General features: G+C 38.9%; 1 protein-coding gene across 1 annotated transcript in view; it reads right to left on the bottom strand.

Annotated features, from left to right (window-relative positions):
* The window catches only part of OXCT1 (3-oxoacid CoA-transferase 1), a 126166-nt gene that overhangs the window by 46903 nt on the left and 64920 nt on the right, over positions 1-14343 (bottom strand). Inside the window, exons 8-11 of the mRNA XM_084628066.1 lie at positions 8817-8924; positions 5821-5935; positions 5235-5329; positions 4561-4609 (exon numbers count right to left, since the gene is read on the bottom strand). Of these exons, the coding sequence (XP_084484192.1) occupies positions 4561-4609; positions 5235-5329; positions 5821-5935; positions 8817-8924 (367 nt within the window). The remainder of the gene's footprint in view (positions 1-4560; positions 4610-5234; positions 5330-5820; positions 5936-8816; positions 8925-14343) is intronic.

Below are 14343 nucleotides of genomic sequence, written 5' to 3' on the forward strand. Positions count from 1 at the left end.
CCAGCACCACTTCTGGTGAGGCACAAGAAGTACTGGTTTTCCTGTCTTTCCTAGGAGGTATCTTTAATAGTTAGAGATTGATTTAAAACCTGAAGCATGAGGTTTAATATCCCTTGTAAAATTTGTTATAATTAATTATGATAACTATGATACCCATACAAATATCCAATCCCGTTTTTCATCTTGCAAGTTCTTTGCAAATTCTACCACATGTGTTTGAAAGAATACTTCAAATACCAGATGATTGCTGCCAATTTAGGATAAATTATTTTTAAAGAGCAATTTTTATGCCGTTTGTTTAAAAAAAAAATTACATTATTCTCAAGGCTTAACTTGTGTGCACGCACACACATGGAGATTTTCAAAAGTAGGTGCTTAGCTCCTTTTTGTGCCTTGGAAAATCTCCCCATGTAAAATATTTCCACAGCGAGCTGTTGGTGAAACTTTGTTAGGTACTGAAATAATATTTAATAATAATAAATAATACTGAGTAATATTGCAGAGATGGCACTGTTCAAAGTGGGAAACACAACACTTTGATAACAGAATCAATTAATTAAGCTAGGCAGCAAATATTTTTACAAGACAGAGAGCAGTTGCTGGAGTGTACAGCTAAATTAAACTGTAAACTTGGTTATATGTCAGTGCTTTATCTCATTTGGCTTTTCAGTTTAGCAGATCATGTTAGCTAGTACAGCTAAAGAGGAGATCTATATTATTATGAAACGCCCTTTCTAAAATACCAGATGTATATACCTGATCCTGCACTGGGATCCACTAGTGTGGGCCTATGGCCATGCAGAGTCCCGTTAACACCAATGGGAGTCTATATGGGTATAGGTCTCTGCACTAGCTGATCCCACTGCAGAAGCAAGGCCTGTGTTTAAACTGAATTGGATTAACTGCATTGCATAACTTTGTATTGTGAAACGAAACTAAAAACCCCGCCCAAACAAACAAAAACAAACAAATCCTAACATGCTAGTTTTCCCATTTCAAAGCTGTGAGACCACTTTTTCCTGCCAAAAGATGGGGAGGGATTGTCTGAAGCTGAAATGGGTGAATTACAGGGGTATTAGAGGTATCCTAATTAGAGGTATCCTAAAGTCCCTCTAAGCTGCATGGCCGGGCAGCCACCCAGCAGGCTATCAAGTGCCACGCACTTCAGGTGCCCCTCCACCCACTGCCGCACTGTTCCTGCCCACTGGCTTGGAGCCCCTGGCCAGCGGCTCCCAGGAGTCTCCTGCTTACTGTGCAGAGTTGGGGAGGGGAAGGAACAAGGAGGGGGCATTATCAAGGTGTCCCCCTCCACTCAATCCCCCCATCTCCACAGAGTGCGGGGGACGAAACGACAGGGCTCCGGAGGGAGGGAGCTTGCTGGCAGCTGTTTCTGTGTCTGAACAAGCAGGCTTCAGACTGCTAAGTACTAATCTACTTACAAGGACAGTATACTTAAAGAGGCAGTGTGTATCTCTCTCTCACATACACACACACACGCACACACACTCTGTCTATCATGCTTTAAAAAGTGGAAGTGAAATCCTAGTGAGGAAGATAGAAAGGAGCATAAACTCTGGCAAATGAAGCATAGAATTATAATTAGGAAGGCCAAAAAAGAATTTGAAGAACAGCTAGTCAAAGACTCAAAAAGTAATAGCAAAAATTTTTTAAAATACATCAGAAACAGGAAGTCTGCTAAACAACCAGTGGGACCACTGGATGATCGAGATGCTAAAGGAGGGCTCAAGGACGACAAGGACATTGTGGAGAAACTAAATGAATTCTTTGCATCAGTCTTCACAGCTGAGAATGTGAGGGAGATTCCCAAACTTGAGCCATTCTTTTTAGGTGACAAATCTGAGGAACTGTCCCAGTTTGAGGTGTTATTAGAGGAGGTTTTGGAACAAATTGATAAACTAAACAGTAATAAGTCACCAGGATCAGATGGTATTCATCCAAGAGTTCTGAAAGAACTCAAATGTGAAATTGCAGAACTATTAACTGTAGTCTGTAACCTATCATTTAAATCAGCTTCTGTACCAAATCACTAGATGATAGCTAATGTGATGCCAATTTTTAAAAAGGGCTCCAGAGGTGATCCCAGCAATTACAGGCCAGTAAGACCTGACTTCAGTACTGGGCAGACTGGTTGAAACTATAGTAAAGAACAGAATGGTCAGACACGCAGATGAACATAATTTGTTGGGGAAGAGTCAACATGGTTTTTGTAAAGCGAAATCATGCCTCACCAATCTACTCAATTCTTTGAGGGGGCCAACAAGCATGTGGACAAGGGGGACAAGGGGGATCCAGTGGACATAGTGTACTTAGATTTTCAGAAAGCTTTTGACAAGGTCCCTCATCAAAGGCTCTTAAGCAAAGTAAGCTGTCATGGGATAAGAGGGACAGTCCTCTCATGGACTGGTAACTAGTTAAAAGATAGGAAACAAAGAGTAGGAATAAATGGTCAGTTTTCAGAATGGAGAGAGGTAAATAGTGGTGTCCCCCAGGGGTCTGTACTGGGCCCAGTCCTATTCAACATATTCATAAATGATCTGGAAAAAGGCGTAAAGAGTGAGGTGGCAAAATTTTTAGATGATACAAAATTGCTCAAGATAGTTAAGTCCCAGGCAGACTGCAAAGAGCTACAAAAGGATCTCTCAAAACTGCATGACTGAGCAACAAAATGGCAGATGAAATTCAATGTTGATAAATGCAAAGTAATGTACATTGGAAAACATAATCCCAACTATATATATATATATATATATATATATATATATATATATATATATAAAATGATGGGATCTAAATTGGCAGTTACCATTCAAGAAAGATCTTGGCGTCATTGTGGATTGGTCTCTGAAAACATCCACTCAATGTGCAGCAGCAGTCAAAAAAGTGAACAGAATCTTGGGAATCATTAAGAAAGGGATAGATAATAAGACAGAAAATATCATATTGCCTCTATATAAATCCATGGTACGCCCACATCTTGAATAGTGCATGCAGGTGTGGTTGCCCTATCTCAAAAAAGATATATTGGAATTGGAAAAGGCTCAGAAAAGGGCAACAAGAATGATTAGGGGTATGGAACGGGTGCTGGATGAGGAGAGATTAATAAGACTGGGAATTTTCAGCTTGGAAAAGAGACGACTAAGGGGGGATATGATAGACGTCTATAAAATCATGACCGGTGTGGAGAAAGTAAATAAGGAAGTGTTATTTACTCCTTCTCATAACACAAGAACTAGGGGTCACCTAATGAAATTAATAGGCAGCAGGTTTAAAACTAATGAAATTAATAGGCAGCAGGTTTAAAACTAACAAAAGGAAGTATTTTTTCACACAACAAACAGTCAACCTGTGGAACTCCTTGCCAGAGGATGTTGTGAAGGCCAAGATGATATATAACAGGATTCAACGAAGAATTAGATAAATTCATGGAGGAAAGGTCCATCAATGTCTATTAGCCAGGATGGACAGGGATGGTGTCCCTAGCCTCTGTTTGCCAGAAGCTGGGACTGGACGACAGGGGATGGATCACCTGGTGATGACCTTCTTCTGTACATTCCATCTTGGACACTTGGCATTCGCCACTGTCGGAAGACATGACAGTGGGCTAGATGGACCTTAGGTCTGACCCAGTATGGCTGTTCTTATGTTCTTATCACACTCACCTCCCAACACATACTTGTATTGTTGTTGTTGTTGTTACTTGATACTTCTTTCAAAGTGTGTTGTTTTAGTTTTTTGACTGGTCCATGCATTTCATAATTTGTATTTTTCTCTTACACATAAATTTAATTCTTTGAGTAGGGAGTTCTAAAATGCCTAACCTGTTATGGCTGGAGTAATTATCCCTTTGGTAACTTTTAAAAAAATATATATTATATCTAGGTTTTTTGTTTCTAGTGGTGGTGCACATCCGCACATTACCTTGATATGGTGCACATAGAAAAATTCATTCCACACATGGATAGAAAAAATTAGAGGAAACACTGGAAGTATCTACTCCAAATATTCATATGTGAAAAGTTGCTTAAATTGTTCCTCCAAAGATATAATCCCTCAATAGTGAGAAGCGAAGATATTAAACACACAGTGACTGAAGTACAGGAATTTTGCCAAACGTGCCTGGGACAAGAGTCAATGGGGCCAATTTCTAGCACTTCCAGACATCCCAGGAAAAACAGTGGGAACAAATGCATGTGCAAATAGACATCACAGTGCAAGTCTACGTGCTGAATTGGGGAATAGGTCTAAGAATCTTTTGCTTCAAAAAAGTAAAACACAAGCCTTCACTGCTTGAGTTAAAAAAAGCCTCCTTTAACTGTCACTACTAGAAAGCAGTGATGATACATATGCTGACTAGCTAGTATATTAATGGTCACTAATGATCGAAACTCATAGTGACTGAAAATAGGTCCGTAATAAAAAAGGCAAAACAACATAAATATTTACAAGTAACATTACACCAGTGTTCTGGATTTAGCATTGAATCAAATGTTAAATCAGTTATGAACAATTTCCAGAAGTTAAGTATGTTAATGATTTTACCTGCATTAATCAGGTCTGGATCTACCTCGTTTTCAAGTGGATAAGGACCCTGATAACAAAACACAGTCTTAATATTTATTGATGATCCAGAATTACATGTGACTCAAAACAAATACATAATACATTTGGATTTTTCTGTGTGTTACACCTCTTTTATTTAGTATGTGCACTGAAACATACACTAGCCCATGAACAGAGACTGTATGGTAAAGACACTGCTGAAGGCTATTATAATTATTAAATGTATATAGTTTTCCTTGAAGCTACAGAATTCTTAAAGTTACAGGCATCCAGGTTCAATTTAAGAAAACATCACTATAGTAAAATATGCATACGTATTATGTTAGTTTAAAATTATGTATGATGTCACAACTAAAAACCTCTTATAGAGCTTGATCCTGCAAGGTGCTGAGCATTCTGGCACCAATACAGCAAAGCCCTCTGCCAAAGTATATGCTTATCTTTAAGCTTGTAATCTGTCCCACAACTCCAGTGGGACTACTGACATATCTCTCAAGTAAGTATGTGCTTTAAATACATTCCTGGGCTTAAGCAAGAATACACAGCACCTTGCAACGTGGCAGCTCTTTGAGCTCAAAGTGTAAACAGTTTGTGAAAAAAACAACAAATTAATTTAAGTGCATTACATAAGCCTTCACTGACTCTATACTTACCAAGCCCAGGACTCCATTTTCACTCTGCAGGTGAACTGAAATGTCTGGACTGATGAAGTTGCTGGCCAACAGTGGAATTCCTATGCCCAGATTAGCTGAAGTGAATTGGTCAAGGCACAACTAGATTATAATTACCGTAAATGAGTAAATTAACAAAATTATATTTGTGCTGTGATAACACACCCTCCTTTTTTTTTTTTTAAACAAACTGTTTGGCTTTTCAAATATATGCCTCAAAAGTTATGCCAAATTATTTTGTCATTTCGACTGCCTAGTTGCCTTCTCTCAGATGCTAACCCATTAATATAAAACTGTCCAAGCAAGCTTCATTTCATACAGAGGGTGCTTACAATTTTCAAGAAAGATCAATTAATCACTTGACTGCCAATGAACATTCCAGGTAGAACATCTCCTACTGTACGCCCTAACATTCCATCTATTTCAACAGGATGTTAATATAACGACAGCCACAGGTGCTGTAGTGGACAGTGAAGATGGTAACAAACATGTGCCAGGAATAACAGCTGCAGCTGCTATTTTATCACAGCAAATCCCATTTCTTTAACCTACAACAGCTGGAGGATACCGTACATGCCGTCTTCAAACTCTAAAGCTGCTCGTCTGATGATCCGTTCTCTCACATTATCTCCTTCCTTCTTTTGTTTGGCTTTTGAGTCTTCGGGCTTTCGGATGGATAATCGCTACAAAGTAAGACATTGTCAAAAACAAACTGTGGTGTTAAGATTCCTGTTCTGCAAGACATAAACATCAGGCTCAAGGGTTCAGTGAGACTTTATGCAAAAGTCCTTTAGAATATTGTAGGGATGGAACCAATTTTGGCTCTAGAGGAAGTACTGCCAAAAAAAAAAACAAAAAACCGATAGAATTTAACAACAAATGAAATCCTTTCTATATGAATTTTTTCAGTAGCCTACAGAACTTATTAGACAATATTATCCCTGCAATGGAATTTGATAACTTGGCTTTACTATTCTATAAAAGTTATCATGGTTTTAAATTCTATAAGCCTTTTCCCGCAAGGGATGGTTTGCTGTCAAGAACAGCACTATTCTTTTGAGAAAGTGTCTGTCAAAAATATATTTTCTGTAATTTTGTCCTTTACCTTTTCCATATTTCAAGACAGTAAGTTTATGTGGGCAGAAGGGATTTTCACTGATGGAACAGAAGCCTTTAGTGGGAACATAGCTGTTAAATAAAATCCATGTTTAAATTAAAACATTTATTTTGAATGTAATTTAATTTCATTTTAAAAAAGCTTTCTTTTTAACCCTTGTCTGCTTTCCCTACAATGGTGGATCATTTCATTGTTGCCTTTGAATCCCAAACTCATTATTTCACTTCCTGCAGGAAATGAAAGTGTTCACAGATTGGCTCCTGCCTTGTGTTGGAGGATTCTTCCATGGAAAAAAGGAATGCATGATGGAAAGTACACCAAAGGCATTCCCGCTAGAGGGATCAGATCAGAATCCAATTAGGCAGGAGCAAACTGTACATCTAAAGACAGTAAATGTATGACAAGCTAGCTTCTATTTATTCCTCTGCTTCCTCCCGCTCTGCACCCCACCACCACAAAATGGTATAGGAGGACTATCATTTCTGTAACATGATTAGAACAACAACATGCCTTCCTTTTCCCACCACTCTAACTAAAGCTGGTTTATATGGGAATCCTTTCCAAACATTCCACTGGGAACTGTAATATGCCTGATCCAATTTATGCTCAAAATGTAGTAAGTAAAGCTGGCAGAACTGGCTCCTACACAAACCATTGTCCATACTGCCAGTCAAGGTGGCATATTGGGATGAGGAGGGATCATGATATAGAAGGGTTAGGGTGGAGCGCCACGCCTCAAATTTTATTTTATAGGCTCTGTGTAAGGCAGTAAATAAATAACTTTGCAATTTCATTGCTATATTTCTATTTGATGAGATGCATCACTGCTAGGGTTACAAAACTCAATGGACCAAATTTATCCCTGCTGCAACTCTATTGTATATTATATAAAACATTTTAAAAGGTGATAAAAAATGGGGTAAGTGGTATGACATGAGGCCTTGTTGTTAAAGTTCTGGCTTAATCTCCTGGTCCTAGGAGGACCCCCACTGTAGTGGGCAAATCAGAGAAGAAAGCCAAGCAGCATTTGTATGTAGGTGCTACACTGGAAAGAAGGGGCAAGCCTCTGAAGCCAAACTGAAATGACAACAGCATTTTAAGCAAAGCAAAATCAATACATTTTGAAAAAGATAAATGCTTGTGAGCGGATGTAATAGACCATGTCTTAAAAGGCGGGAACGGGGTATTAGCTGCTGTCTAATACAAAGTGCCCACAGACTAAGAGCTTTGGCACATCTGGCTCCAGTCAGATACCTAGTGACACATCAAGTTTGTGCAGAATAAACTAGTGGCTAAGCAAGCTGTGATTTATCATCCTGCTTGAGGTGCACAAGAAGGTTTACCCCAGGGAGAGTTTACTCAAGTATAGGGCCTTATGGCTTTCCAGGCCTTTGGGATTTTATGGTGGTCACTGAAGTTTGATTTATAGCAGAACAGTCTCAGGAGGACAACAAAAATGGGCAGAAGTCAGCATACCTTTTTTCCCTTCATATTTCCCACTCCCACTAAAATAACCATCAAATATAGCCAAAAAAGTTATTTCTGACTGCAAAGAAATATTAAAGCTGTGTCAGAACATACTGCAAGATTGCTGGCCCATAAAATTTCTAACTGTACTTCCAGAGAGCTGTCATTCCACGAAGTTGAACCCAGAGACATTGCTCCTGGGAGGGGACACGACAGAACCAAAGCAGGGACAATTTCTTCCAGGTTGGTTCTAAGTGTAGCAATGAAATAGCTGCTTTCTTTGCAGTCAGCTAAAAGGCTACCACCATATTCATTAATATTAATTGTAACTTTTTAAATAGATACTGACAATCAAAGGTCTTCCAGTTCTGTAGAGGAATGCAATTAAGTAACAGTTTCTGTTAAAAACAAAAACCAAAAACACCTCCAGGACACACTGCCACATAAATATGAATATAGGACCAAATTTTCTCTTCTGGGCCCAGTCTGTACCACCTGCATAGCATGAAGGGGCTGGAACTGGCCCTTGCTGCCAAGCCTCCCAGTGGGAGATAACTCTCACCTGCTGTAAAGTTGGCAGAGCCGGCTCTTACACCAACCACTGTCCATGCTGCCAGTCAAGGTGGCATATTGGGAAGAGGAGGGATCATGATATAGAAGGGGTAGGGTGGAGCGCGATGCCCCAAATTTTAAGCTGGTATAAGGTTTCTTAGGGACCATAACCAACTGCCCTAAATTAGACAAGTCCAGGGGCTCCTCTATCTTATGCAGTGACTGGAAGCAGTTACTGAAGCTTGACAATCGGGGATCCATAACCATTCCCTCCCCATCTCCTGCACTAGCTGGAACTTGACACAGTAGAGAATCCACCTCATAATATTTTATCACGGCTACAGTTTAATGGTCAAGCAGAAATTCTGTGATTTATAAAATTTATTCTGGGTCAACATACGTAGTGGCTAAGAAGCTGAACTACTTACTTCAATTCTCTTTTCATATTTCTCTCCCTTTATGAGACGATGGACATAGATCTTTGGAATGTGAATATCTTCCGGGGCAAATGATCCTATATCAACAATTTCTTCTACCTGCGGAGAGGAAAAGGAAGAGTGAATATACTCTGTTGAACCAGAATACTCTCTCAAGACATGAAAGACTTGAGAGATTTAGTGATGAAACTTCCAGATACTCAAAGCAGAGTAGCTCAGATCTACCCAAGAAAAAACAGAGAGTGGGCCAAAATAGTGGAATGGCCTCAAAATAAGCGTGTCTAAAATTGCATGCCTCCTTCTTACACATGGAGGGAACTCCAAAATTTTGGGGAAAGGATATTTCCACATGCATTTCTGAAGAATTATATTTCTAGCTGCCCAGTTTGCACACACAAATATCTCCTGCACATCCACATGAGAGTTCTTTGCACATACAAAATAATAAGCACAAAATGGAGGGAAACAAAATTTTGGTAGCAAAAGGGGTACAAAGTGTACAATTTTAGGCATATAAATCTGGAGATCAGGGAGACCACTTTGAAAGTATTTCAAGATGTGCTTTTTTGTAGGACAGTCACTAGAATGCAAGGCTGTATAAAACAAGACAGAATATTTACTATGACATGCTGTATTTCAAAAATGTTAAATTTCAAGTTCTAAGAACATATGCAATGTTCATGATGTTAGAAATTCTGTATTCAAAAGGAAATGAAATCATATCAGAGCTAGTCTCCTGAGAACATGTTACAATAGCAACATTAAACTCAATATAAGGATATCTAAAACAAGTCTAAGGATTCCTAAACAATAAAGGCTTCTGCAACAGGATACATCAAGGGAGTTATACCATCTACCTAATCTTTATGTTGAATAAATCTCAGAGCACTGTCATCACAAATGAAGAAACATTAAATTACTTTAAATCCAGGTTAGCATGCATAATTCTCAGATGAAAACAAATCCATGTGCTGTATCTGTTGTCTCTGTAAAATTTCATCAATAATAAAATTCATATGGCACCTGTCACACAACCTTTACCCTAATATTCCTTATAGGGTGCCAATAAAAGTCTAAACAAACTAATAATAAAAAGTAGCAGAGAGAAAGAGAAAATAAAAAGGTACAGACAAGGGAGAGAGGGTATGTTTTCAGATGATCTTTAATTGTTTTCAAAGACCTGATGAGACAGGAATACACAACACTGTTCATATGGCAAGAGCTCTAGAGGAAAAGGTTCTGGCACAAACGGTGGCAAAACTGTGTGAAGTGACCAGTGCAAGACATTTAGAGGGAGCAATGACAGGAAAAGAGGAAGAAAAGTTCATAAGGTAGGGTGGGCCAAGTCAATTTAGTGTTTTAAAAATAAAAAGATTTTATCAGGAACAAAATGGTGCAACAGAATCCATGCATTATCTTGCTAAATCATTGGTCACATTGTCATCTATATTATGAGATGGCAGAATACCTCTGCGATCAAAAATAGGATAAGATGAAAAAATCCTGGAGAACACAGATGAAGATTCTCTGTCAGAACAGCAGGTACTTTAAGAATCCTGGAACAAAATCAAAAAGGAGGAAAAACAGAAGAGAATTGCACAGACAGTTCAATGTAACTATACATAAAACAGATCATCTGGTACTGTCATAAATATAAAGGGAAGGGTAACCACCTTTCTGTATACAGTGCTATAAAATCCCTCCTGGCCAGAGGCAACATCCTGTTACCTGTAAGGGGTTAAGAAGCTCAGCTAACCTGGCTGGCACCTGACCCAAAGGACCAATAAGGGAACAAGATACTTTCAAATCTTGTGGGGGGCGGGGAAGGCTTTTTGTTTGTGCTCTCTGTTTATGTTTGTTCTCTCTTGGGACTGAGAGAGGCCACACAGAAATCCATCTACTCCAACCCATCCTAATCCAAGTCTCCAATATTGCAACCAGTATATGGAAGCCAGGCAAGGCGGATTAGTTTATCTTTTGTTTTATGTGAATTTTTACCCTGTGTTAAGAGGGAGCTTTATTCCGGTTTTCTGTAACTTTAAGGTTTTGCCCAGAGCGCGATCCTCTGTGTTTTGAATCTGAATACCCTGAAAAGTATTTTCCGTCCTGATTTTACAGAGGTGATTCTTTTACCTTTTCTTTAATTAAAATTCTTCTTTTAAGAACCTGATTGATTTTTCATTGTTCTTAAGATCCAAGGGTTTGGGTCTGTGTTCACCTGTAGAAATTGGTGAGGATTATTATCAAGCCTTCCCAAGGAAAGGGGGTGTAGGGCGGGGGGGGGGGGGCAGATATTTTGGGGAAAGACATCTCCAAGCGGTCTCTTTCCCTGTTCTTTGTTTAAAACGCTTGGTGGTGGCAGCATACTGTTCAAGGCCAAGGCAAAGTTTGTACCTTGAGGAAGTTTTTAACCTAAGCTGGTAAGAATAAGCTTAGGGGGTCTTTCATGCGGGTCCCCACATCTGTACCCTAGAGTTCAGAGTGGGGAAGGAACCCTGACAGCTACCATCTAGAATCTGAGTCCTACTTTTCTCATTACTATTTGTCTTTACTTATTAGGTGAAAAAGTGGGCCCAAGAAATATTAATCACGATTGATTCAAACTGCTTTTATCTCCTCTTATTAAAGGTTAGAATTATTGAACCAAAGTTTTTGTTGGCATAACTCTCTTGATTTCAATGGAGTTATGCTAGCAGAGAATGTGACCCATTGTATTCTTCTTCCTCAGAAGACTTAAAATAAAGTGATTTCTCTAGAGATACCATCTATTGTTATCTATCTCCCCCCACCACTACCCTTATTATTTGGCATTTATTTTTATCCCATATGTCTTTTGATGCAGCTGTCAACATAGCACAAGAATCATCAACATTATTTATTTTATGTATGTATTGCCATAAATGTGTGTGACATGTAGACAATAAAATGAACATATTTGCCCTGAAGAACTTAAGATCAAAGATCCCATTCCTTCAAATGGATTCACCCACAGATTCATGCCCATGCTTGTGTTTCTTTGTGAGTCTAGCCCTCACATGTCTACATTAGCCATTTTCTTAAAACTTCCCATTAGTGTAAGCAATGATGACAGCACAAATGTAGACTAGCTGCCAGTTTTTCCACCATCATGTCATCTGACTGCTCAGAGCAGGCTACAGTTTATTTTAAGGCTTTACTTCATCAGATATTAGAAATCACAGGAAACCAAAAGGTTATCAATCTTAGCTATACAGATGCTTCCTGGGTTACACAAGACCCGACTTACGCAAATCGGCATTTACGGAAAAAGTTCTGTAAGCTAGAAATAGGAGGTAGGTTTTTTTAGGGTTTTTTTTTTCATAATGGTCGAGTATATGTTTCCGACTTACGCAAAATTCAATTTATGCAAGGCGTTCCGGAATGAAACGATTGTGTAAGTTGGGGAGCGTCTGTACAGTAAAATCTGAGGAGTAACTTCAGTTCTGAAGATGGCAGATGGGCTTGGTCCATTTTAGGAGGCCTTCAATTTGTGGTTTAAAGACCCTAAAATTGGGATATTATCGTATCTCCTTTCTGTTAAATAGGCATCTTTGTGCCTGTTAGATATGACCACACAGACCCCTGCTTGGGTTCAGATTGAACAAGAATTGAAATAATCTGTCTCCCTTTCATGCACTGTAGGATCAAATTATTATAGATTTGATGGCTCCAAAGTGCCCACAATAACAGCTGTGAGACAAGCTTGGCTAGAAAGTTCTGCTTCCATCCATTCTTCCAGGTACAGGCAGTCCTATGGAGCAATCCCATCCTTAAACTCGGTGGCAAAACCATGATGTGGACGGCTTGGTGGACAAAGTAATTATGACTGTGTCACAACTAACTGACAATCACGAATTTAAACCATCTGCAGATCTTCAGCAACAATTTGTCTTGCCCTTCTCCGAAGCATGGGCATATCTCCAGTTAAAGCATTTACTTACTAATATATTTGGACCGGGTGTATTGAGAGCTCCAGAACCTCCAAAAATTTATTATTTTGGAGGAAATTTCAGGGATTTCCTCAACCACTGGTCACTGGTATCCTTTTATGATTTGCTGGACCAAAAAACTCTGCCAAAGATTGATAATTTTAAAGTTGCTTGAAACAGATTTGGATACCCAGCTATCTCTGACCCAATGGAATATAATTGTAGCTTATGTTAAAAAAGCTACTACAGACCTGAAGCTATAGCTTATTCATCAAAAGATGAATAAGCTATAGATTATAGCTTGTCCATAGGCTAACAGTAATGGGCCTCATAAATGCTGACCATTGTGGGAAATTAACTCCCGTAGTGCTACATTATCTCATATGATATATGAGCGTTCCTGTATCAAGAATTCCTGGTATGACATGGGTCGAAGGACCAATTTTGTATTGGATGCTAAATTGGAGTCCTCCCCCTTAAATTTAATTTTGGGATATATTCCTTATACCTGGAGATTACCAAGTAACAAAGATGCGTGGTTCCCATGTGCAACTTTGGTCTTTAAAAAAATAATCCCGCAAAAATGGAAAAGTTGATCCCCACCAAATATTGAGTCCTGGCTCAGTGATATGGCTGATCTTGCCAATAGTAAATGACTGGCGTTCCACAGAAAGGGACTGTTCAGAAAAATTCAAAGCAATCTGGGCTGCCTTTTTAGAGGCATATGATTCACATAGACGCTGAAGATAGATATGTTGTGTCCCATTTACTGTGTGCGTGCGTTATGATTAATCTGGTATTCCATTATATTTGTTGTATTTGGAAAAATTAATAATAGGTCTGTCAAGAGATTAAAACAATTAATTGTGATTAATCACACTGAAACAATACCAGAATACCATTTATTTAAATATTTTTGGATGTTTTCTAAATTTTCACATATGTTGATTTCAATTACAACACAGAATGCAAAGTGTACAGTGGTCACTTTATATTTATTTTTGATTGCAATGTCACCTGAAAGTAATAACAGGTGTCCGCATGGCACTGCTGTAGCCGGCGTCAAGATATTTACGTGCCAGATGTACTAAAGATTTATATGTCCCTTCAGGCTTCCACCATCATTCCAGAGGACATGCATCCATGCTGATGACAGGTTCTGCTCAATAACGATCTAAGGCAGTGTGGACCGATGCACATTCATTTTAATTATCTGAGTCAGATGCCATCAGCAGAAGGTTGATTTTCATTTTTGGTGGTCTGGGTTATGTAGTTTCCACACTGGAGTGTTGCTCTTTTAGACTTCTGAAAGCATGCTCAACACCTCGTCCCTCTCAGATTATGGAAGGCACCTCAGATTCTTAAATCTTGGGTCAAGTGCTGTACCTATCTTTAGAAATTTCACATTGGTACCTTCTTTGCATTTTGTCAAATCTGCAGTGAAAGTGTTCTTAAAACGAACAACATGTGCTGGATCATCATCCAAGACTGCTATAATATGAAATGCATGGGAGAATGTCGGTAAAACAGAGCAGGAGACATACTATTCTCCCCCAAGGCAGTCAAAATTT

Source organism: Lepidochelys olivacea (genome assembly GCF_965140295.1).
Source record: "Lepidochelys olivacea isolate rLepOli2 genome assembly, chromosome: 5".
Lineage (NCBI taxonomy): Eukaryota > Metazoa > Chordata > Testudines > Cheloniidae > Lepidochelys > Lepidochelys olivacea.